This window comes from Arvicola amphibius, chromosome 2 (genome assembly GCF_903992535.2).
Source record: "Arvicola amphibius chromosome 2, mArvAmp1.2, whole genome shotgun sequence".
Lineage (NCBI taxonomy): Eukaryota > Metazoa > Chordata > Mammalia > Rodentia > Cricetidae > Arvicola > Arvicola amphibius.
In genome coordinates this window covers 126135872-126161317 of record NC_052048.2, presented here as the reverse complement: position 1 = coordinate 126161317, position 25446 = coordinate 126135872, and the positions used below count along the sequence as shown (strand labels likewise).

Below are 25446 nucleotides of genomic sequence, written 5' to 3'. Positions count from 1 at the left end.
GATGGAATGAGCACTGGCTGAGGTGGAACTAAATGTTTGATGATGCATTTGACTTAGCTATCTCCAGCTTAAGAACAACTGAATGCAAAAGAAGTCAAACCTGCTTGAGTTTCAGCCAATATGTTTGTTTGTAGGTGAAGTCTCACTATGTAGCCTTGGATGGCCTGGAACTCCCAAGAGAGCTGCCTGCCCCTGCGTTCAGGGGGCTGGGACTACGGTGTGTACCAGAACACCTGGCTTACCCAATATATTTTTGATAGTCAGTCATCATAGACCATTCGAGTGATGTTTAAAACAGCCCATGCAACTACCCTGTACTTTAGGTTGCTTTGTACTCAGAATATCCTTAGGCAGGCCCATTTGATCCTTAAAGAAGAGAACTTAAAAGCTCCAAACTCTTTGGATAGATGGTAGAAGTCCCTTAGGTTCCTGAATGGCATTATAATTTGGAGCAATCTACCAGAGGGAGATGTAGGACATATTGGGGGCCTGTCGACAGGTTATTTGGCGGATGAGGAGGATCCAGAAACTGCTGCTCTTGCCTCGGGTTACCTGAGTGCCTCCTGCAGCAGTCCAGTGTAAGCGCTGCTCGGTGCTGGTGCCCAGGACTGAACTCAGCCCTGAGTATGCAAGGCAAGCACTGTCAGTGAGCCATATCCCAGCTTTGTATTTCAGACGATTATTAAACAAGAGACAAAGGTCCTCAAAATTCTACAAACATGAAAGGGACTTTACAACATGAACGGATAAGGAGTCTCCCAGCCTACAACTTATTCCCTTCCTTGTTTTTGAAATACTTATTACAAAGCTGTTTAAGTTCAGCAACTTTATTAAGAAAAAGTCTAGAACCCCAAAGCATTCCAGGCCAAATGGTGCAGAATGTAGGAGGCTCCTGACCACCATCGCAAGTACAGGCCATATTTACAACTAGAGACAAGGGCGTGGTGGCACAGAGGCTTGGCTGGCTGGAGAGGGCCCTTGTCTTTCAGGACTATGACCTGACCAGCTGCGATTGGCTAAGAGTTGCTAAGTTGTAAGGATGCACTGTTATGATTCATTTGTGTCAGGCTAGAGTACCATGTACTGTGCAAGGAAGCTGCTCTGGTCTGTGTATCACCAGCAGGCAGTGGATGGGTTTAGGCCTGGCTTAGTATTTTTAATAGTAACTATGTTTCTCACTAAACCTAGACTTGCATGTCACTGTTCTCTTGGCCTTTTTCCTACCCTCTCTTTTACCTGTCCCATAAACCATGATTTCCTCAAGATTATGTCTGACCCATTACCTTTCTCCTCCTATCTAAGGGAATTCATGGTAAATCATAATTGATTGAATATCCCAATGCAGAATTCTTGGATCCTTGCTCCAGCTAACCCAAACCTTCATTCCCAAGGTTTTTTCTTGAGTTTTCGGATGAAATGTACCCTTCTCACATCTCTTACAGCAGTTTTGAGACAGGAGAGCTCCTCGAGACCCTCCCTAGTCCGGGCCACTCAGCAGGTGTTAGATACTTCATTAAATGTGTTGTCATCATTATTGCTAATGGTATGATTATTGTGAGCATCCCTCCTGATAATCATTTTCCTCTATGTAAGTGGACATGTGTAGGGGGGAGATTTGACACCCTAGTTGGCAGCTACTGGACTCTGCTATCCTGGATGTCTTAAACACAGTAACTGTCAGTTAAGCCACTAGCCAACCCATCCTTACGTCAGGGCCTGCGGTCTTGAATACACCACAGATACCTTAAGAAAACTACAGGGCAGGATTCTGAAGGTCCAACCACAACCATGATTGTTTCAAAGTACCAAGAGGTCTTTCCCTATCACCTTAGTGAACTCTAGATGGCCCTACAACCATCCTCACCTGGCCAGAGGGGGGCCACTTCCTGATGGCCTGTGACTAATGCAAAGGTAATCATGCCATGGTTGGTGCAAACACGAGGGTTTGCTTGGATGGGTACAAACACTCTTTCAGCAATGTGACAGAAGTACTCAGCTTAGCCAAGCAGAGACACACTCCTGTGTTCCTTCTCCCAATGGGACATGCTCACTCAACAAAAGGTTTCTCCAATCATCTTTGCTTTTAGAGGAACAACCCGAGGTGCAATAAGGAAGAAAGAAGCAGAACAGCTAACACACCTAGCTGAAGCAGCTTGCCAGCACTAAGGGCAGAGGCACGGCTTAGCCAATCAGTAGGCTGAGCCTTTGTCAGGTGGCCAGCAGCAGCAGAAGCAGCAATAAGGATGGTAAAGTAGTGCCAACAGGTCTCGAAGACCCAGAGAAAACAGCAGGCTCTCAGACACCCCAGGGCCAGGAGCTGCTTTCACGGGGTGAGAGATCCTGATGACAAGCCTCCACCCAGAGTGGGCAATGCCAGCTGTTGCAAAAGACACTGTAACACTAGAGGCCCCACCTGCTCTTGTTCCCATCTGCCTGGTGCAGGGTTCACTGCAGCCTCCACCATTAAACAGGGGACACAGAAGCATTCAATCAAGCAAAGTTACAGAATAGCCACATTGAGCGCCCTTCTCTTAAACTTTCTGCGTTGCCATCTATATTATCCTCCCAACCTGTACGTTCTATTACAAGTGTATCAAGCTTCACTGTGTCTCATTTTAATCTCTGCTTTCCACCTTGCTACTAAACCTATTCTCTAAGGCCACGAATTAGACAGGTTCCACATTGGTACACAGCAGTTTTTATTAATGTGTCACTGAACAAGAGGAGTATGTCTAATCATCATCAGAAAGGAATAGAAACAATAAGGAAGTCAGGGAGAAGTCTCACAGAACACCGAATGTGGTGATGAACACTACATGAATGTATTTTTCTACTTAAACCCATGGTCCTTTTAAAGGGCAGGAGTCAAGACATGGTGGTGCATGCCTGTGACCTCAGCACTTGGGAATGAGATGCAGGAGGGTCAGTTCAAGGTCACCAGTAGTGAGTTCAAGACTGGCCTGGGCTACAGGAGATCTTGTATCAAGAAAACCCATAACAAACAAAAACCACAATCAAATGCCATTAATGAAAGCAGTGGGCAATCAGATCCCATTAAAACCTGTTGTTAAAAGGATGTGAGCGGACTTCAAGAACCCATGTAACAGAAATGAAGTTGTGAAATGCTTAAGAGAAAGATGATTTGGTTCCTGAAAATCAGTTCTGTACATGAGAAATGGTTTCAATTCTTTCCCTCAGCCAGTCTTAGTCTATGTCTGGTCCAGCTGGACACCAGCCAGGTTGGTTCCACATCATATGAACAGGTCTGTTGGCAGGACTGACACAGTTCTCAGCACGGACGCCTGGCTCCAGCTCCTCATCTGGGGAATGCCTACCTAGTCTGCTTCAGAGATGTCCTAGTAGCTCATGTAAAAAATTATCTCCTAAAATCTTCTGGATTTTTCAAGAAACCCCTATACGCCTTACTCTGGTAAATCACTACTTCAGCGAGATAACCAACCCCTGAAAGTTGTCCTCTGACCTAACACATTTGCCCCCACTCAGACATACAGCATACATATGTAGACTATAATTACCTTCTAAAAATTCCCACTTAGTGAAGATACAATTTCTCTTCTAATAAGTATCTTTGCATTTTGGAATTCACTTTCAAGGAAACCAAGTCTCACTTTTTTTTTTGGAAGGACGGGAAAACGAAACCTCTGAAAGATTAGGGAGGGATATGGACATATCTTGCTTAAGTTGTGTAGCAACAGCTACACCCAGTGGACAGACTGAGTGATGCTTTCTAGCCATATTATAAGGTAAATTCAGAAATAGCTATTTTTTTTTTCAATTTGTTTATTTGAACTAGAAAAACAGCTACCTTTTACTTAAGAAAATACTTGTTGGGAACAAAAGTCTTAGGCCATAAGTCTGACACAAATATCAGAACAATTTGGTGTGAAAAATAGCTAAAATAAAACTCTCCAAACAATGAGAGAATGTACAGATACTTTATTGCTCACCTCTCACACAAAACATACCTCCAGCCATTTTCTTTCACAGCTTGACAGTGTTTACATGGACAAAAACCCGGCAGCAAGCATCGTGGGATTTCGGTAAAGGGTGTGGAGAGCGACTCAGCCAGGTTTTCGTCTTCTGCAGCAATAATAAAGGGCCTCCTGCACAGAGCAGGACTGGATCTGACTTCGTAGTGCACTTCCATCACAAAAAGGTCTCTTGCCTAAAGCAAACTAACTTGTATTTGCTTGAGCCAGTGGCATTAACTCGTGCATAAAACAGATTTCTGCTTGTTGTTTCTTCTAGCAAATTTCAAGTAAAAACAAGGTTGAAGGAGGAACTCTGTCTCGATGGATGCAGGTCTGTTTGAGTTGCTATACTTAACTAAGTGCCTACAGATACTATAGTTCACAACTTAGTTTGCTTTTGTCATCTTTATGGATTTTGGCCGTGTTCATGGTTTTTGGAGGAGCATATGGTACAGTATTCCACCAATAGGATAAGGCTACTGAATGTGCTATCTGCAAAAGAGCTCATGTAATAGGAACCAACCCAATAGCTCTGTCACAAAGCGATGTGACCAAACCTCTTTGAATAAAATGCCAATCAGGGGCAAAGCTATAGTTGGAGAACAGACATCAGAAGATAGTTTACGGAAAACACACATGGGTTGTTAATATGAGGAAGGTTTCCCAGCAGTAAATATAAAAAAAGTCTAGGCAAATCCTCATTTTCAAAACTTGCATATTGAAAACATGAAAACTATTTTATTCAAGTAATTTCTTCAAAAAAGCCTGTATGTTCTAACTGGATTAGTCTACTGGTCAATTAATGGCAATTTAAATTGCCTTTAAATCTTGTTTTTCATAGAAAGGAGAGATATGTTTCTTAAATAAACAGTGTTATGTAAACTGTTTAATAATAAAAAGAGAGAATTGAATGAAGACCGACAAATGGTTGTACCAACCAGGAGTATGCCTGCCACCTGTGGTCTTACATTCATTCAAAACGGATGTCAGATTCAGGATTCTGAAACTAAGCTTCTATTACTTGAGCTCTAGCAAAATATAAATTTCTGTAGCCTCAACTAGTATAATGTCTTCCTTGCCCAAATCCAGAGTGACTATACTGATAGCCTCCATGTTGGAAATGCTGTTCAAACTGGCCCCCTTGGTGATAAGTCTGGCTTCCTCTTCCTCCCCAGCCGCCTCCCTGGCCTCCACGTCCACCCCGTCCTCCTCTACCACCTCTTCCCCCACGACCACTGCCACGATCCCCATGGTGCCCACCATCTTGGTATCTATTCTCCTGTTGGTATCCACCACCCTGGTACCCGCTTCCTGTATATGAAGATGTTTGGAAACCACCGTAACCACCACCTTGATAGCCACTACTGTGGCCACCGTGGTAGCCACCAGGCTGGAAACCTGAATCTCGATAACCACCATCCTGGTGGGCACCTCCACTTCCACTCCCTCCATCTGTCCAGCCTCCTTGATGTTTATTTCCTCTTCCTCCCCCTCGGCCGCCATGGTCATAGCCACCACGCGCACCTCGCCCTCCTTGTTCATGACCCCCTCGTCCTCCATATGAGGAATGTTCATAACCACCTCTCCCTCCTCCTCGGCCTCCTGCTTGCTGCTGGGGGCCATCTTGTCTTTTTTGCCATGGTGGCATCTCTGGGGGTGGAGGTTCAATTTCATTGGGTCGACCACCTCTGTCAGGCACCCTGCCCATCAATACCTATGGAATAAAAAAGGTATTTTAGACATTTTATTTAACAGATAAGACAAATGAGAAAGAAAACCAAAATACTCTAGTCACCTTATTGATGGCACAGGCAGTCTTTTCTCTTATGGACCCGCTGCTTGTCCTTAAAATCTTTGACAAGTCTTGTCTGGCAGCCAAAAGATGAGCAACAGAAATGCTACCTTTAGGAGACAAGACTGAGCGCTTTGGTTGGTAAACCTTAGCTAATTTTTCTGTCTGACTCTGTTGAAAAGAGAAATGTTCAAAGACAAATGTTATTGTTCAGAACGATGCAGGAAACACTGCAACTAAAAAGGTTCAAGATAAAGATAAGGATAAAGATGTTCCTGGGTTCGAATGCAATTATCCCAGCGTACCTTAGCTCTGTCAGACCAGCCAAAGGACTGCACAGTGACATCCAAACGTTTGATTAGCAGCTTCCTCCGGACTTCGTATTCATTGGCTATGGCTTGGTTAATGGCTTCTATCTTTTCCTGAAGCAAAGTTTAAGAAACCAGTTAGAATTTACACACGAGTTTGATCTTGATCCCCTGTTCCTAAAGCAGAAAAGCATCTGCTGCTTTTACAAGTGACTCCCCAGCATTCACCACACACGGTCCTTCCCACTGGCTAATTATGAACAGCTGGTGAAGTGACAGCAAAGTTCGTCCAGAAACAATAATATATGTATGGAAAGCCAAAAAATTCTGTTTAGCTTTCCCATAGTTCACTGTGTTTAGTTGGTTCACCTCAGTCAGGTTTTGGTTTGGAACCACCTGGCGATTAGAAAAATTTATTTATACCAAACTTCAATTTATTTAATAAGTGAATGAAATATTTACAAATTATGAGGTAAGTGCTCTGAGTCATATACAAATAACTCTTTCTCCATAATGGAGTCCCCCAAATGGTTTTAAGGCTGTCCATGTAGCAAACCATGAATCAAAAGTATAATTTAAATCAGGTGTAATCACAGTACTTGGAAGGCTGAGGCAAGGCAACCGCCTCAAGTGTGAGGCCAACCCGGGCTACAAGTGCTGACACAAAAAATGGTTCCTTAGGAAGCTGACTCGGGAGGATCACGACTCACCCAGTGGGCTGGTCCCATCGGCTTCTTCAATAGCGGCTTTCCCACATGATTAGGTGGAACTTTTGCTAATGTTTCCTTTAACTGACACAAAAACAGATGAATGAATAAAAAAAATACAAGTAATAGTGCATCTTCCTCATTTTCCCAATTCCCATCATATCTTGCCATCAGAAGAAGACTCCTGACAGAGGCAAAGGTGGAGGCGGTTTTGAAACGTGCATGCAAAGACCCACAAGGTGAGGCACTGGGTCCCACTCCTCCGTGACTAGAGAAGCATATGGATCCTTCACTGGACCTGGAGCCGTGCCTGGCGCCAGCGGGCACTGAATGAGCAGTAGCTGAACGGTGAATGAACACACAGACTACGAACTACAGACACATGCCGTGCCCCAGCGCTCACCCCGCGGATAGTCAGACAGGAAGTAACTTTATACAACAAATGCCATTTTCTTTTATTTACTCATCCATTTTTTAAAATTAAAATTGCTTGTTCCTAATTATTTACAAATATAAAAAATCAGTATTCTGTTGATAATGTGTGGCATTAAAATGATTCTATTTTCACATACTAAATTAGGTTCATAGCCAGCAAACTGAGTTTGCTAGTTGAAATATATAGACCCAAAGCAACTGGATTAGAAAAAAGAACTTATTAACGTCCTTTCTGTCCAGTCAGTAAGGGGAAGCATAGTAATCATGATAAAAACTATAAAAATTGCCGCAAGTTCAATCATTTTATTAAGGCCTTAAGAATCTTAATTATTTTTACATTATATCTAGCTTACTTCAGTTTTTAAACCAAAGTATTAAGTTTCATTTTTGAAAAAGAAACATGTCAATGTTTAAAAATAACAAAAACAAAAAGCCCACTAAAATATTAATTCTCTTTAAGGCATCTAGGACTTAAAACCCCAAACTCATTTATTAACATTCCTTATTAATACGTACATTAGGTTCCCATTAAGAGAAATAAACTTAATGCTTCATTTCAAACAAACGTAGGACTATGCCTTTAATACGCTACAATCGGTACTAAAGGTCTTACTTTTTTCTCAATCCCGCTGAAGAATTGGAACATAGTTATATTGGCTGGAGGTTTGGACATTCCTAGAGCAATACATATGCCTTTCAACTCTCCAAAGACCTCACTACCGCCTCCTTCTTGAGCTTTTTTTGGAGGAGCATTCACACAGAGCATTCTGGCAGCTTCTAGTTCTGAGATGAGGTATGCTGAAGTAAACAAAATGAGATTTCAAAATAAGATACTACAGTTAATAGCCATAAGTCTGGAGTAACAACTCTATAGACCTAAGGATACGTAACTTTTAAAGCTGCAAGAATGGACAGAACAAGAAATGAAAACCACTTTTACCTGCTAATGACATAACATATACACTGCTTATGTGACTCAGGTATTAATGCACGGTTTACAGGTTCATTAAAATTAGGCAATACTTTGAAACCAGAGACCAAGGTTGATCACACCTAAAGATCTGAATTCTTGAATTCTACCATGCTACCTCCAGAACAGGGGCTGGCATCTGTTAAAAATTTTGCACAAGGTGATAGACAGATGGCCAATTTTCAATAATTTTTTTTTCACTTTGAGCCACTTCTAAGCATGATGACAAAACCACCCTGCCCACTCTAATAATCAGACTGTCTGGAACTGGTCCGAAACCTTTCGATTAAGTGTGAAGGTACTGGACTTCCTAAAAGTTCTCTCATTTTCCAATAGCCTTATGTCAACTCCTGGGTGTTCCTTCATCTTTACCCTTCCCACCCGCCCTTTCTCTCCACATTCCTTACCTTCTTCCCCCATAACACAATGAAACTTTCAAATCACTTCTGCTTTTCAGTACTTTGTCATGTGTGTATCTATGTGTGTGCACACCACAGCACATGTTTGGAGTTCAGAGGACGACCTGCAGGAGTTAGTTTTTTTAACTATGTGGGTCAGGGTTTGCGCTCCAATGGTCAGTCTTGGTGGGAAGAGCCTCTACCCTTGGAGCCATCCTTTTGGGCTCTCAAGTCACTTTCTGTCATTAATCCCTTTGAGTTGAGTATCCCCCTGTGAGTTGTCTTAGCCTAGTATAATGAGGGCCACATTCGCAGGTAATTCAGCATAAGGCCTACCTCAATAGTGAATAACACTCCTGTAACTGTTCCTAGGACACTTCCACCTAAACCATGGGATTTCTGAGTATTCAGCAAAGTTGGCTTCTACTCTTTTGAGAGGTGTTTTCTAGATCATTCCATCTTGTCAGAAACACCAAAGTGTGATTGGCTTGAATATCTCACTTGCTATATCCGCAGGACAAAAGGCCGAAGTCAAGGGGGTCATGATTTTGGCAAGTCATTCCTGAGAAGCCACCAATTCCTAGTCTAAAGTAATAAATGCAGCTAGTTTCTGCAGAGGTCACATTATGTGGCTTTAATAATCTTGGTAGGTTCCACGTAGCAAGCTGTATTTGGGTGTTGAGACAATGAGAACAGTAAAACTCTGTGGCTATGGAAATAGCTAAAGCTGCTGTAAACAGGTTTTTACCAGGGTGCTGTCACACTGGCTCTCACACGCCAATTGTTGCTTTCCTGCCAAAACACTAGAGCTGGGCAGTTGCCACTAAGGCTCCACAGTCTGCTCAGCCGGGAACATTTATTGTCTGGGCTTTTAAGGAAGTTTGCCAACCCCTGTTCTAGAAAATCATATATGATTTAACAATACACTGATTGTTTAAATTTGGGATGAACTATTTCAGTTATTCACGAGATTAACTAATACCATCACATCAACAAACTGTAAAGCGAGTGACATGCTCAGAGCACTAGAAAGGCGCTGGAGACACTAGTAAAAACTAATGGGATCTCTCCTGACAATCTAGTTAAGAATCAAAGTATCTCCCCTTCAACTATTAGGAATTCAATCCTAACTTAACTGAAAATATGAGTATAAACTGGGAACCATAAAAGGCCAGTAGACGGCCCAGAGCCCCTACGCTCAGAGACTATTCTAGGCTGCTAGTTCAAATGAGGTTTGTTAATTTTTCTCTTAAAGTAGAATGCGAAACAATTCAGGTTAGTGACGCTGAGTGCTGGAAGAAAGAAAACCCTAGCGTAGGGCAGAAGTGATCCTTGGTGAGATGACAGCAGTTACACAAGCAGCAATGAGCATATGCATGAAGAACTAGTGAAAGAGGTTGCAGACTAAGAGGCATGTTGAGGGAGGCAGGCTGCAGTGACAAGGAGAAGGAGGGCCAGGCGAGCACTCGTGAAGCATGTAGAAAGCCAGCGGCCTCTAGCTGCTTCCCTCATTTACGGGAGCATGTGGGTGCACTCTTGATAAGATCTTCAGGTATCAGTTCATAAAAGTAAACTTAGTAACTATGATCCTGATCCCAAAATAGTACAGTCTCCTTAGGAAGTGGCAAGTAGTTAAAGGCACCTTATAAAGATTTACAGTCAATGTGGCTTTCTTAAGTGTAAGTAGGTAAACGCTGAACGCTGAGTTCTGTGGAAGACTCGCAGTGGCTAGCTTCCGATGTCGATAACTTCAAGTGACAAGTACGACTGCTCAGCATAAGTCATACTAAGAGAAGAATCATCTGGACCGCTGTGGCTGGGCCAGTCAAAACCTGAAGGAGACTGGATGAATGAGTAAAAGCTAGATAAAAACATCAATACCTAAAGCAAGTCACAGCCCTACTGCATATACCCCAGCAGCAAATACGGACAAGGTAATGCTGAGAAACTGCAGAAATTTTAGTGCCTAAGCATAATAGCTGCAGGACATTTTTTCCCTAAAAAGAACAACAACAACAAAAAAACCCCAAACCCCATAAACGTTCAAAACTGGGGTGTCAGTATTTTTAAGACACTACAGTACAGCTCCAAAAACAAACAAAAACCTCCCTGGCCTTTGCTTGTTATAGGACAACCTCACTGAATTCCAGAATGCTACCAGAATCTGAGCTACGATCACTGCCGGTGCTTACTGGGAGTTTATACAAGGCAATACAATGAATGAGTTTACTGCCTGTTTTGTATTTAGGTTTCATGTTATTTTTAAGAGGCATGGAAGCAAAGAACTTGTCATAAAAATGATTCCCCAGAATGACCATTCAAGTGCTGATCCTGTGTGCTTAGAAAGAAAACCACACCCCATTTACCAATCCAGAGAGCCCATCAGTAAAACAAAACACTTTTACGTTAGAATCATATAAGCACTGCTTCTCCCCACTACAGTCTTGCCCATCTATCTAAACGAGTGTTTTTAGCCCAGAATGTTATGATGACACACTCCACGGCACTCCAGCACCTTCACTGGTCACAGCAGGAGAGGCACTTCAGCCAGGAGCACAAAAGCAGAGGCCAGGAAAGAGGGACAGTTATCAAAACACAGCACCATTGGTGTGCATGCATCCACCAGCTCCTAGTGGGAAATGTAACTGTCTTTTAAAATGGAATGGATTTGAATTCAAGTCACAATGAAACAAACTACAAGAATGACCCATACATTACTCATGGAAAGCAGAGCACAGCTACAGTTAGTAGCCATGAACTTACTGAGCAGGAGGAGGCAGTTCTTCTGAACAAGAAGGCGCTTGGTTACATCCCCAGACGTCAGAGAAGGATACGGGCAGTTCATCTCCCCAAGCAGCCCACTCACCTCAAGCTGGAATTCTTCAGCTTCACTTGGACCTTGGGAAGAGTAAAATAATTGACAGTGTCAATCACAGGGAGAAATTCCCACTAGGCTTTTCCCGCCTCAGCTCTTCCTGATGCACCTTCCTCACAGCCCTGCAAAATCCTTTTGTGCTGTGCTTGAGGCTAGGTTCCTTACCTGACAATTAAAAATTACTATTTATTGTTTTGTGTGTATCGTGTGGGGGGAACACACAGGCACAGAGGTCAGAAAGACTGCAGAGTTGGGTCTCTTCTTCCATCTTCCTTGTGGGTTGCAGGGACCAAACTCAGGTCACCAGGCTTGCATGGCAACTGCTCTTCCTGTTGAGTCACACTTCACCGCCCCTACCTGAGAGTTTTTAACAGTGCCTACTTTATACCCCATCCAGGTTTTCTGCCTGCTTTTAAAGACTCTTCCCAATTGTTCACACGTGCCTTTCCCAGTACATTCAATCACAACCATCTATGCGCCAATTCCACAAATACAGGCCACACCTCTCTCGTCAATGTCCCAGGAAAGCCTGTCTCATTTCTACTTTTGAGCCTTTACTTAAGTTCTAACTGAATGACAGGGTGACCACTCTTTTCCACTAGCAAACCTCTGCCATCCATCACAGCCCAGAGGGCTTCTCCTCACTGAGACCCAGGTACTCTTACACCCATTCATTCTTCCGCTTGTGAACCACAGGGGCAAGAGTTTAATTACTATAGCAACCACCAGTTGTTTCACTTGTATCTAACATTCCCAGTTAACTGCAACTGGAAGGCACCAAGCGTGACTTACTGCTCTGTATTCCAGTAACATGCAAAGAAAGTCGGAGTTCAGTGGGTAAGTCAAGGGGGGTGTGGATGTTGTCTCCACTGATTTGACTGTTCCAGTCAGTATCACAGACGGGTAGAAATTAGTAAGTGTTGCAGTCATTTTCAAGACCCAAGTCCATTTTCTCACCACGTTTATCAAATTGTGACTTGTAAACCCTAAGGCTCCACAGATCTCAATTAGACGTAGCAACGGGAGACAGGCAGAAGAGAGGAGAAACACCAGTGCTTCATCAGTTGTGATGAAATCACCCAGAGTTCCGCAGGCTCTTTTACAGACAGGTGGTGTAAGGCAGTGAAGAAGCATTGTGCTAGGGGGCCCCTCCCTCTACACAGGCAAGGTAACCACACTGTCTTACCTGTTTAAAACACTGGCTTCTATACGATCCCAGTTAAAGACAGTATCCGATCCAGTGTTTTCAAAGGTTTCTACAATTTCTGATACAGTATGACAGAATGCAAAGTGGCTAAAAACACTGGTTCGTCAGCTTCTCCTGGATTGTATCCTGGCTATGTGACCAACCCCGGCAATGCATTTAATTTCTTCGGGCTTTGTCATGGAATGTCTAACTGCCCCAGATCTAAATGAGTCGACCTGTGCATACTGCTTTGAAATCAAGGAATAAATAAAATTTCTGCTATCATTATTATGACACTGGATTTTATTAATTGAATTGGTCTGACCTGGGCTAGGATGTGGTCCAGTGATCCAGTGCCTGGTCTGAGGTACTGGGTTAGAACCCCCCCCTTCCTCCCTCCCTCCCTCTCTTACTCTCTTCTACCCCTGATGAGGTACTACCTCTAACATACACATACATACTCTCCTCCTCTCTTCCTCTTTCTCTTCTACCCATTGCTAGAACTGAATATAATCAACCTGCACAAATTAAATATACTAACAAGCCATGTGAGTAATCCCAGCACATAGGAGGCCGATGTAAAATTTCCTCAAACCAGCCTGAGCAACAGAGGCATGCCTGAGTCTCAGCAAGACACAGTGTCTCCAAAGTACCAAGAAACAAAGTACACACACACACACACACACACACACACACACACACACACACACACACAAGCAAGAGTGAGCACTTCAAAATGGGATTATGTGGGGAGACATTGTCCCAGGAATACACTAACAGGCAGATGTTCTTATTTGCTACCCATTAGAGCTTTACCTATGGCACGAGGGAGCAGAAGGTGGAGTGTCAGGTTCCAAGCTCATTCAGAGTCAACGAACAGGGAAAATGGCAAGAAGCCTGGCAAATATGAGTGCGCTCAATCCCATCATCTGGGGGTGCTGCACCTGGTTGCTATGTACCTGGTTGCAATGTACCTAATGATGGGTTCCAATGCCATCTTAGCCTAATGGAGTGTCCCCATTCTTCCCAAGCACAGTAGAATTAAAACGCACATTTTACATACTGTACACGGTTCTGGAATCTGGCAGTCCTAAAAGAAGTACATTCCAAATTCTATTGGTCACCAACCCAGGATCTCACAATTCATGTTTCACAGAATACAGACAATGCAGCCCATGTCAATAACCCAGCACTCTGCAGGTTGAGGCAGAAAGATCATGAGAAAGGCCAGTCTGTGCTGTGCTACACAGTGAGCCCCATTAAAACAAACAAAATAAAACAATGAAAGCACATATATTTCCTAGTTGTACTCTCTATTTTTTGTTTCAGTAAAAGGGTCTTTTTAGCCTCTGCACATGTTTTATCCAGTGGCCTTACAGTTAGTTACTTTATCCCGGAAAACAACATCAAAAAGCATTGTGTGTGTGAGTGTGTGTGTATGTTGTATATGTATGTGCTTGGTATGCTTCTTTATGGCTATAAAACACTGAAAAGTCTAGCTTTGATATTAATAATGAAGTTCAGAATTATTATTATTTAAATTATTTTTTAAAGTGAAAGTTTACTTACTGTTGGTTGCTTGCACATTTTCTTCTAGCTTACAGAGTACTCTTAATTCAGAGACCAGCCAAGCACAGAGTTTGGTGAATTCGGGAGAAGTGGCTCCAGCAGACACTGCCTGTGACAGCGCACCATCGTCCAACAATGGGCCCTTGTAACTGGTGAATAAGAAACTACATTTTAGCAGACAATCAACATGCCCTGTATGTTGCAGGTAAATTTGTCTATTGTTTGCAGAAATAATTTAATAAAGTATGAATACCAACTCCTAAAGTTGCAAAGAAAATTATTTTAAAAAGCACTGTAATATATTATTAGAAAAATAAAGTCCAGAAAAAAAAATGATAGAGTAAGTTAAGGTTGCTCTTCCAGAGGACAGGGGTTCAATTCCCAGCTCCCGGAAGGCAGCTCACAATGGTTTGGAACTGCAGTTCCAGGGATCCCATCCCTCTTTTGGCCTCTGTGGGCACATGGCACACAAATGGTACAGAAACATGAAGCCAATTAGTCATACCATACACATTACAAAAAAAAAAATTTAAGAAAAATTTTAAATAAAGAAAAAGAAGTCAAGCACCTTCACCTGGAGGCCATGAGAGCTACAAAGTAACATTCTTTCCAAAAAACAAAACAAATCAAAACAACACAACAAAGAAACCAAACCAAAATAGCAGCTCAATGGTGCCTCCAGGCCTTCAAAACTGGGCAACTCAGTTGGGAGAGCACTTGCCTAACCTAGCACAGCCCAACCCTGGTTCAAGCCCAACACTTTATAAACTGGGTATGGTAGCATATGCTTGCAATCTTTGTAACAGAGGTAGAGGCGTGAGGGTAAAAAACTCAAGGTCAGTCCAGGGTATGCAGAGACCAATAAAATAAAGCCCTCAACAGAGAAACACAATTACCTGTAGATATTTAATGAATGTAATCCCGTATTAGTGAATAACATCAACACACTCACTGCAAGCTCTTCTGCAGGGTTTACTTTCTTACTAGGCCTACATGAACTAAGTAGTAAATTCCAGTTAAGTAGTAGGTACTTGTACAACTTCATGTCAGAACCCAAACTTATATTCTCTAGAATTTTTTTTCCAAAAATCAATTAGATCTTATTTTTGGTGATTTGCTTTAGGAACCTTTCCAAGAATACCAACTACTCAGGAAAGTGAAGCAGGAAAATCAAGGGTTCAAAGCCAGCCCATGTAACTTAGCAAGCTCTGAACAATCAATCAGTCAATCAAGTAATGTTAAAGTACATATTGTTGGGCAGTGAGACGGCTCGTCGGGTTCGGGTGCTTGGTGGTACCAAGGCTTGATGACCCGAGTTCAACTCCGGAACCCACGAGGTACAAGGACGGAATCAACCACAAACCTGCCTCTGACTTCCACAAGTACAGCATGCCATGCACACAAAGAAGTAGACGTAATTTTTCCCCTGTTTTTTTAAAGACAGGGTCTCTATATAGTCCTGCTGTTCTGGCACTTGCTGTATAGACCAGGCTGGCCTCAAACTCACAGAAATCTACCCGTCTCTTCCACCCAGGGAAAAAGATGCGTGCTGCCATGCCCATCATAAAAAAATTAACGTAGTTTAAGTTATATTCTTTTAAGTGAAATACTTAAAATAATGAAAAATAATGTCAAAAACATACATTAAATATGCTTAACATGGTATTTAGAGGCACTGTAGAGAAATTACATGCTGAAGATGCCTTTAAAACATGCTTACATATATGAAATGGATCACAATAAAATCTTCTATACACAAAAAAGAAATTATACATCATCCTGCAACTAGATTAAAAGAAGTAGGGGAGCTGGAGAGATGGCTCAACAGCTACAGAGGCCTGGGCTCAGCTCCCAGCACCCACACTAGGCAGCTAACAACTTCATATAATCCAGTTCTTGGGGATCTGGTTTTTGCTTCTGGCCTCCTCAGGTAGGCACATGGCATACATTGGCATGCACATATATACACATAAAAACAAAAACCAAACATGTCTTTATTAAAAAAAAATTATAGTAGAGACACTTAAAAGCCTAGGCCTTGCTAGAAATGTCTTCTTGTGTTCCACATTCACTCAACAGTAAACTACTAAATTCCTACTGTGTGCCACACTAGAGATAAGGGATAGTAGTCAACTGTAATTCGGAGTTCTTTAAAACACATATTATTTGGCTTAATATTTGAATGCAACCAAACTGTTACATTTTTGTTTTTGATATTTTGTTTTTCGAGACAGGGTTTCTCGGTTTTAGACAGTCTTAAAGCCTGTCGTGGAACTAGCTCTTGTAGACCAGGGTGGCCTCGAACTCACAGTGATCCACCTGCCTCTGCCTCCCGAGTGCTAGGATTAAAGGCATGTGCCACCACTGCCCAACTAAATTACATTTTTTTTTAAACTTTCAGAAAAATCCCATGGATTATATTTACAATTTGACTCAACTATTTATTTGAAGGCAACTGTTGCAGGAATCATTAGTTATAGTAAGTCAGACAAGAAAAAACACCATTGGGATAAAAGAACAGTAATAGGAAGCAATTTCATCCATGGCTACGGGTCAACTGACCTTACCCACACAGAATGTCCCCGTCTTCTTGATCCACTCCTTCAACACCAACCTTACGTATCAATGAGTTCTAGAACTTTATTTCTTTCCAAGTTTAGAGAACCTCCTCAGTGCTTCTAAGAGTTGTCATGGGACCCTCCTTCCACATGAACTTACACCGAGTAAGCCCCGCACTGGCACACAGCAATTGTCCCTCAAAGAACGTTTACTTTAGTGAGCAAAACACCATTAGACACCCGTTTAAAAGCAGAATAGGACTTACTTAGGGCCCGATGCAGGAACTAAGCTGCCTAATGTCGGAGTCACTTACAAAATGTGTTTTAAAGAAATGACAATGGTGACCTCATTTTAACAAAGAAAGAAACTATGCTTTCTTTCTGAACAGTACCTACTAGGACACCAAGTTATTAAATGGGTTGACTTTAAGATACCGCAAGGTGTTCTTTCTTTCTTTCTGTTTTTGTTTTTTCGAGACAGGGTTTTTCTGTAGCGTTGGGGCCTATCCAGGAACTAGCTCTAGTTGACCAGGGTAGCCTTGAACTCACAGAGATCTGCTTGCCTCAGCCTCCCGAGTGCTGGTTTTAAAGGTGTGTACCACCACCGCCGGGCTTCAACGTGTCCTTTCTTAAAAAAGGTTTCTCTTAAGACTTTTCAGTCACCAAAAGGCAGAAAGTTAATATGATAAAAAATTAGTTAAAAATACAACTATCAGCAGGATATGCGGGGTCACACCTTTAATCCTAGCTCTCAGGGTACAGAGACAGAAGGATCTTTGTGAGCCATCTACATAACCACGGTTATAGTGCAACCCTGTCTCAAAACCAAAAAACAGCTTGCTAAATTTGTGCTGATTTTCCCCCTGAAGTGATTACCCACAGACAAATACTTAATCATACATTTTTTAAAATCATTTTTAGACCAAGAAATTCTAGGCTCTCAAATGTGTGTACCTTGATCTGGTGACCCAAGAATATACAAGATGAAAAATATGAAAAATAAGTGTGTTGATTCTTGGTGGGTGAAATGACCCCTGGATTCCCGGAGTTAAACCAGGCTGTGCTGGGGTCAGGAGTCACTGTCTGTGATCCCTAAAGCAGGTGGTGAAAGGTTAGGTGCACAGCTGGGCGGGCTAGAGAAACTGCTGCATCGCTCAGACGTGCGCCTTTGCAAGCCTAGGTGCATGCAGAGATGACTGAGCAAACATTTTTTTTTTTTTTTTTTTTTGAGAGAGAGAAGTAGGGTGGGGTAGAAGCTCAAGACGGGAGTAGAAAATCTTGGGGACAAACAGGCAAGCAGAGACAACTTTGGCAAACCAAAAAGTGGGGGTAGGATGGGAGGACGGGAGGCAAGAAGAGGAGCTCGGGGAGTGGGGGTGGTGAGAACCGGAGCCCAGACAATGACACGCACGGCTGACACACGCCGCGGGGAGCCGGGCTGGAGGGAGCATCGGGCAGGACGTGGGGCGACCGACCCCAGGCGGCAGGGCAGGCGTGGACGTGGCACCGGGGTCCCAGGGCCAGCGGGAAGCTACAGCGGGAGTCGGGGTGCGGCGTGGAGAGGCAGGTGGCTCCGACCGGGGCGCCCAAGGAGTTCCCGGGGCTCCAGCAGAGTGAACTTGTAAAAACTCATGTCCCCGCGGTCTTACCCTAGATCTTCCAACGACTCCAAGATGTCAGTCTCCATGAGGTCACACTCCATGCTACTGTGGTATTCAAATTTCCGAGTCGTCAGGCTGCCCTCTCGCCGGCAACGCGTACACTCGCGCATGCGCTCTTTCCCCGGAACTTCCAAGTCGACAGCTGGCGCCTCAGTCTCTGAACTGCGCATGTTCCTAGCGTGCGCAGCGGTTTAGTCCCGCCCATTGCCCCACCTCCCCCGCTGAAAATGGCCGGGAATGCGCATGCGCACTATAAAATAGTGACGCTGGCTGCCCTAAGAAGGGCAGGAAGACAGGCGGCGTGGCAGCTGGGCTCCCGGACCCAGCCAGGGGGCGAGGAGCTCTTGGAATGCGCATGTGCACAACTTTGGGCGAGGCGGACAGGCGCGGGAGGCGCTTAAGGGAGGTCGTGCGGGGCTTCTAGGGCGTGAGCTTTTCAAGCTGCACTCACTAGCGGGTCACCGTGGAAGAGCAAATTTGTGTGGCCTGGGGCAGGGGTAGATGGGTCAGGAACGATGAACGGCCAGATTTAATTTTCTTCAGAGAAGCCTCAGTTTTTCAGGGTTAGAGAGGTCTCGGCTTTCCCTTGGTATGAATGCTTCACAAACAGGTGGCGAAAGTTTTTCCTCGTCCCTTTTGAGCCCGTTCCGAACACCAAGCATATTACTTTAAACGGGAAAAGGACCTAACTCCGTAACAAATATAGTAGGGTATATTTGATTGCATGCAGTTTAGGTAACTTTTTGCCTGCATTGTCCCCTTTCTTTCTTTCTTTCTTTCTTTCTTTCTTTCTTTCTTTCTTTCTTTCTTTCTTTCTTTCTTTCTTCCTTCTTCCTTCCTTCCTTCCTTCCTTCCTCCTTCCCTCCCTCCCTCCCTCCCTCCCTCCCTCCCTTTCTTTCTTTCTTTCTTGTGTAAAACTACGGGGTCTTGATATATATATATAGCCTAGAGCTGACCTGGAGCTCATTCTGTAGACCAGGCTGGCTGTGAACTCAGAGAGCTCCACCAGCCTTTGCACCAACAGTTTGTGGTAGAGGCCCATCATGCTGTGTAAATATTGTTTGCATTTTATAGATGAGCACACTGAAGTTCCATGTTTTAATGATCCTTAGCACTCATAAATAGTAATTGCATTTTGAAACGGGAGGGAGTTTTCCTCCATATTTTTACTTGACTGTTCAGACAACGTTATAAAGCAAAATGTGAAAAGATAAGAAAATTAGTTATCTGACTTGTTTAAGTGTGTATATGTTGTATATAGTTATAGTAAAAATGAGTCTTTATCATGGAAATGTTGAAGGTGCTAAGAAAGTAGCAATAAAAATCATTTTTTGCTGGGAGGTGGTGACACATGCCTTTAATCTCAGCATTCGGGAGGCAGAGGCAAGTGGATTTCTAGGAGTTTGAGGCCAGCTAGTCTATAAAACAAGTTCCAGTACTGTTTGGGCTGTTACACAGAGAAACCTTGTCTTGAAAAATTATATTTTTTAAAAAAATCACTTTTTAGTAAAGAGATTTTATTTTTAGCTCAGCCTCTTTCCCCCTAATTGTGTTACTCAAGACTGACATTTAATTTTTATAGACAAGAAGGCAAAAGCTATCATCAGAAGCATGATACATTGTCAGAGTTTTCAGACATTACCATATTTTAACTTTTGAAATTCAATGAAGCATTCAGGAAACAATCTGTAGTCTGTTTTTATAAATACCTTTATACAGACGTAACTATCCTACATTATTAAGTATGAATTTTATAAGCATGTTTTTGCAACAGTGTAGTTAAAGATAATTATATATTCCCCCAGCTTCTCTAAAAAGTCTTCCAATATTGGGGTAGAACACATGTGGCTTTTTCCATGATGACAGCCCCTTTTGTTTGTAGGTAGAAGCCCACATACCTCCTTATGTTTGTCGACCTATTGTGTCATGATTCCTGGTAATTTTATGATGTGGAATGTCCTTTTGTATATGTATTCTTTTATTGGTTGACGAATAAAGTTGCTTTGGCCTATGGCAGAATAAAACCAGGTGGGAAATCTGAACAGAGATATAGGAAGAGAGTAGGCAGAGTCAGAGAGGCGCCATACAGCTGCCGAAGGAGACAGATGCCCTGGAACCTTTACCGGTAGGCCACAACCTCGTGGTGATACATGGATTAATAGAAATGGGTTAATTTAAGATGTAAGAGTTAGTTAATAAGAAGCCTGAGTTAATAGGCCCAACAGTGTTTTAATTAATATGGATTCTGTGTGATTATTCAGGTCTGAGGGGGTCGGGAAATAAATGAGCAGTCTCTGCCTACAATTTTAGAGAGTCAGTCAATCAATTTAAATTCCAAGACTTTGTACCTGAGATGGTTACAAACCAATGAGGACTCACAGAGCCCCACAGTGGCACACAGTTTACTTCTGGACAGTAGGCTGGTGGCTTCAAGCAAACTGACACTGGTTCACACCGTGTCTAGGCTTGCTTTGAGTTGTATTTTTAGAAACTGGGTTTTGTAGCTGCCTTGGTGCATGTGAATCCCAACTATGAAGTAATGCAGCCTTTCATAGTCTTGAATCTCAGTCTCACTGAACCAAGGAGGGAATGAAAAGTTCCTGTAGAGTTCAGATAGCTGATGGTACTGTCAGCCCGGGACCCTGACAAAAGACACGCACACCACTGCTTTCTCTGCAGCTCCTGGATTTGCTCATATGAGTTCCAGGATATCTGATCACATCATGAACCCGGAGACTACATTATTTACTGGAAAAACTTGTTTCTAGTCATGTCATGGTTCAGCCCTATCACATGCCTTTAAAAGCTTAAGTAAAATCAACCAGAGAGGTGGGGCAAGCGACCAGTTGACAGAAAAAAGTCATAGAGAGTTGGAAGAAGTCAGGAATTCGGATAGGGAGACACACAGGAAGTAGGAGGGAGGGATTTTGGGTTTGGTGGCCCTTTTTGGTTTGGGAAGGCAGAACATAAGCACTCTTTGTTAGAAGGGGGTAAAGGAGGAAGAAGCTGCATTCTTTCTTTGCCTCTCTGAGCAAGCAGGTCTTCACCCCAGCATCTGGCTCCCAGGTCTTTATTGGTAAAATAAAACCATAGAGACTTAGTTAAAAAAAATGGTGGCAGTAGCAGAGGCAACAGTGGAGGGACATAGGTAGAAGCCCCGCCAGGCCTCCACCTGAACAGCAGGGCAGCGGCAGCAGAACCACAGTCAGTAGCTGAGACAGCAATAGATTCATGTGGAGCTGCTGTGCCACTGCTAACACAACACATGTGCATCATTTCAAATACATGCATGAATATTGGCAACAAAACATATGCAGCATTTCATAAACATGCATGAATATTGGTAACAAAACATTTGCATTATTTCAAATACATGCATGAATATTGGCAACAAAACACGTATGCAGCATTTCATATACATGAATGAATATTGGTAATACAACACATGTGCATCATTTCAAATCATGCATGAATATTGGTAACATAACACATGTGCATCATTTTATACACATGCATGAATATTGGCAACAAAAATCGTATGCAGCATCTCATATACATGCATGAATATTAGAGGGACACTTGTGCCTAACTAAAACATTTATAAAATTCACACCTAATACATAATCTAGGATAGCATGTCTAGACTCGAGGTTGGTTCACAACTGCTTTGTCAGCTTCTGAAAGCTAAACTGAGGTAAACTGGAAGGCTGATGATGTATCTTGTTTCTTGATTTACCTCCCAACCGAAGCTATACTTTTGTACCAATTGTTTCCTCAGACTGGAGTCTTCTGTCTTCAGTGCCTGGCAGATTCTTCTTGCTCAGCCTTCAAGACTCCGTTTAGGAGGTGACATCTTCGATTGCCTCCCCAAAGGTTGCTCAGTCAGCATGTTGGCAGAGGCGGCTCCAGTGCACTCTCCTGTCTGCTGGTGTTCCTGTTGCTCAGCTCACCTTCTACTCCATTGCCAAGGCTGCGTGCAAAGCCAAGGCTCCACACAGGAGGAATTCTCTGTACAGGTTAAGATGAAATTTCCTCCCACTTGGAAATTTAAGGCGAAGGTATGCAACTCTACTGATTTCTCATAAGCATCCAAGAAGCATAAATGTAGATGCCTGAGCTGAAACTCTCGTGGCACTATGTTGGCATTTTCAGAGTTTACAGACTTTGCAATCTGCATTGATTGAAACCGCCTCAGGTGACTCCATGACTAATCCTTTGTAATAGATCATTTATTTGTGTTTTATTTTCATATCACTTGCATAAAATGTTCTAATTAGTTTTCTCCTGTAGTAAACATGCATGTCCTGCATCTTGCCCGTCACTGAAGTGCACACAAAAGGCATCAATAGCATTGACTGTTAGTTGACAAAAAAGTCTTTCCCTCTCTTATAACCAGATTTTTTTTCTACTGAAAGAATAAAGTGATTCTCTGCAGTGAAAAAAAATAAGTATACAACAAAGTATTGTTTTAGGCACTTGGATCATCCTAAAAGTCAGTCATGTCTATTTAAAACTTGGCTATTATGGTAGAATGACATGCTTTTGGTGACTTAGATTGCTATTAACAACTTTGTCCTGTGATGGTTTATGACTTTGCAGGGCTTTGTGTCCTCAACGAGACTGCCCCCATGTACTGCAGTCCACAACCAGGCACCAGGAAAGTCCAAGCATTGGGGTGGAGATGCTACTGATCTGGAGTGTACCAGAAAGAGAAGGTAATTAAAGCAGAATAAAGCCTTTGTGTCCCAGTCCTGGGAGAGCTTGTACTTGCGATTGGATAGACAAGCTGGGTTAATTTTGAGTATCTTCAGCACATTTTAATTTCCAACTCATCGAGTGAATTATACTTTGTTTTTCATTGTTATCAAAATAGGATTATTGTTTACAAACAATAAAGGGAAGGTGAAAACATTTATTAAGCAGAAACCAGTTATAACTGAGAGTTGCTGTATTGGCTGGATTGGAGTCAGACTATGTAATTGAGACCACCAGCTCAGCAAATAACCATACAGAGCATTTATTAATTATAAATGCTTGACCAGCTGGGTAGTGGTGGCGCACACCTTTAATCCCAGCACTCGGGAGGCAGAGGCAGGCAGATCTCTGTGAGTTCGAGGCCAACCTAGTCTACAAGAGCTAGTTCCAGGACAGGCTCTAAAGCTATAAAGAAACCCTGTCTCGAAAAAAACCAAAAATAAATAAATAAATAAATAAATAAATAAATAAATAAATAAATAAATGCTTGACCAATATCTTAAGTTTGTTGTAGCGTGAATTAATTGGTCTTAATAATAAAAACCTGGAGTCAGATATGGGGTAAGTGCTAAAAGATCAGAGAAGCAGAGCAGTCAGTCACTAGTCCTTATCTCTACTGAATCTTTGGACTGGACTGAAAGGGTGATTCTTTTTTTTTTTTTTGGTTTTTCGAGACAGGGTTTTCCTGTAGTTTCCAGAGCCTGTCCTGGATCTAGCTCTTGTAGACCAGGCTGGCCTCGAACTCAGAGATCCTCCTGCCTCTGCCTCCCAAGTGCTGGGATTAAAGGCGTGTGCCACCACCGCCCGGCTCTGAAAGGGTGATTCTGTCTCTAGGAATCCTCAAACTGAAAATGCTGGGTTTCTGTCTCCTTCTGCCTTATATTTCTCTCTTCACTCAGCCATATCCCTTCCTGTCTTCTTTAGTGCTGGGATTAAAGGCATGTGACTCCCAAGTCCTGGTATTAAAACACAGCCACCACCACCTGGCTCTGTTTCTCTTTTAGACTGGATCAATCTTGGGCAGCCCAGGTGGCCTTGAACTCACAGAGATCCACTTACCTCTGCCTTCCGAGGGCTGGGATTAAAGATGTGCCACCACTACCTGGTGTCTATGTCTAGCTAGTGGCTAGCTTCACACTGACCTTCAGACAAGCTTTATTTGTTAGATCACAAACAAAATATCACCACATTTTATTACTAACTCTTACAATGTAATGACCCCATGTTTCTTATCTATGCTGTACCACGTGGCGGTACCTTTTTGTCAGCATAACATGTTCTTCTGCCTCTTCTGGGTCTGACTGGTGACTCAGCCCTCCTCCTTCCCAGCATTCTTTCAGTCTGGCTCTCCCACCTAACTTCTTCCTGCCTAGCTATTGGCCAGTCATCTCTTTATTAACAATGAAAGCAACACATCTTCATAGTCTACAAAAGGATTATTCCAAAGCAATAGATTATTACAAAAAACTGGGTTAAGTCACATAAATTTAATCTGAAGAGAAACTTGGAAGCTTATTCTAGATAAACCCCTCTCAACCACTTTTGGGACAGAACTGAAGCCTCCTACTCCAGGGTATTTGCTGGACTTGATAATGAACCTTTTTTTTTCTGTGTGCTTTAGAATGCCAGCCCTCTGCTTGGAAGGAACTAGTGTCACTGACGATGCCCTCCAGGGATCAAGTCTCTGATGTGATTGACACGGGGTGAATTATCCTGAGTCCTGTGGTTTCCACACTTTGGCGTGCATCCGAGTTACACAGGGTCGTTGAAAAACAGAGATTGCTGTCTTCTCCCTGTCCAGGTTCTGGTACAGTAGATATGGATTGAAGACCACAAAATTACATCTCTAATGATTCCCCAGTCTCTGACAATAGCTAGTGCTTTGGTCTGACAACTAAGATTTGAAACCGTGGAGTCACAGAGGAACAAGATTATGTGATACATTTTGGACAGGTAGAAATATTTTTCTAGGATCTGTCAGATGAGCACCTGGATAAAAGAACAGAGTTCAGTGGAGAGGGCTGCGGTGGAGATGTGAATGTGGATACTTCCTCCATATAGTTTGAAGTTGAAATGTGAAAGGCATTATCGGAAGAGAGAAATCAGGAAGGAAGTTAGGGCTGGTGAGATGAGTTAGTGTGCAGAGGTACCCGAGTTCCATCCCCTGGATCCACATGGTAGAGAGACATGACTCCCCCAGATTGTTCTGTGACCTCTACATACATGTCATGGGACATACT

At 42.8% G+C, this 25446-nt stretch overlaps 1 protein-coding gene across 1 annotated transcript; it reads right to left on the bottom strand.

Annotated features, from left to right (window-relative positions):
* Positions 1–3942: 3942 nt before the first annotated feature.
* Positions 3943–18590, bottom strand: Fam98a (family with sequence similarity 98 member A). The gene is made up of 8 exons (XM_038320379.2): positions 18440–18590; positions 14233–14381; positions 11366–11500; positions 7848–8032; positions 6803–6883; positions 6090–6206; positions 5788–5955; positions 3943–5706 (listed from the first exon to the last, which is right to left on the bottom strand). The coding sequence occupies exons 1-8, from the start codon at positions 18559–18561 to the stop codon at positions 5047–5049; spliced, it is 1617 nt and encodes a 538-aa protein (XP_038176307.1). The 5' UTR covers positions 18562–18590; the 3' UTR covers positions 3943–5046.
* Positions 18591–25446: the final 6856 nt, after the last annotated feature.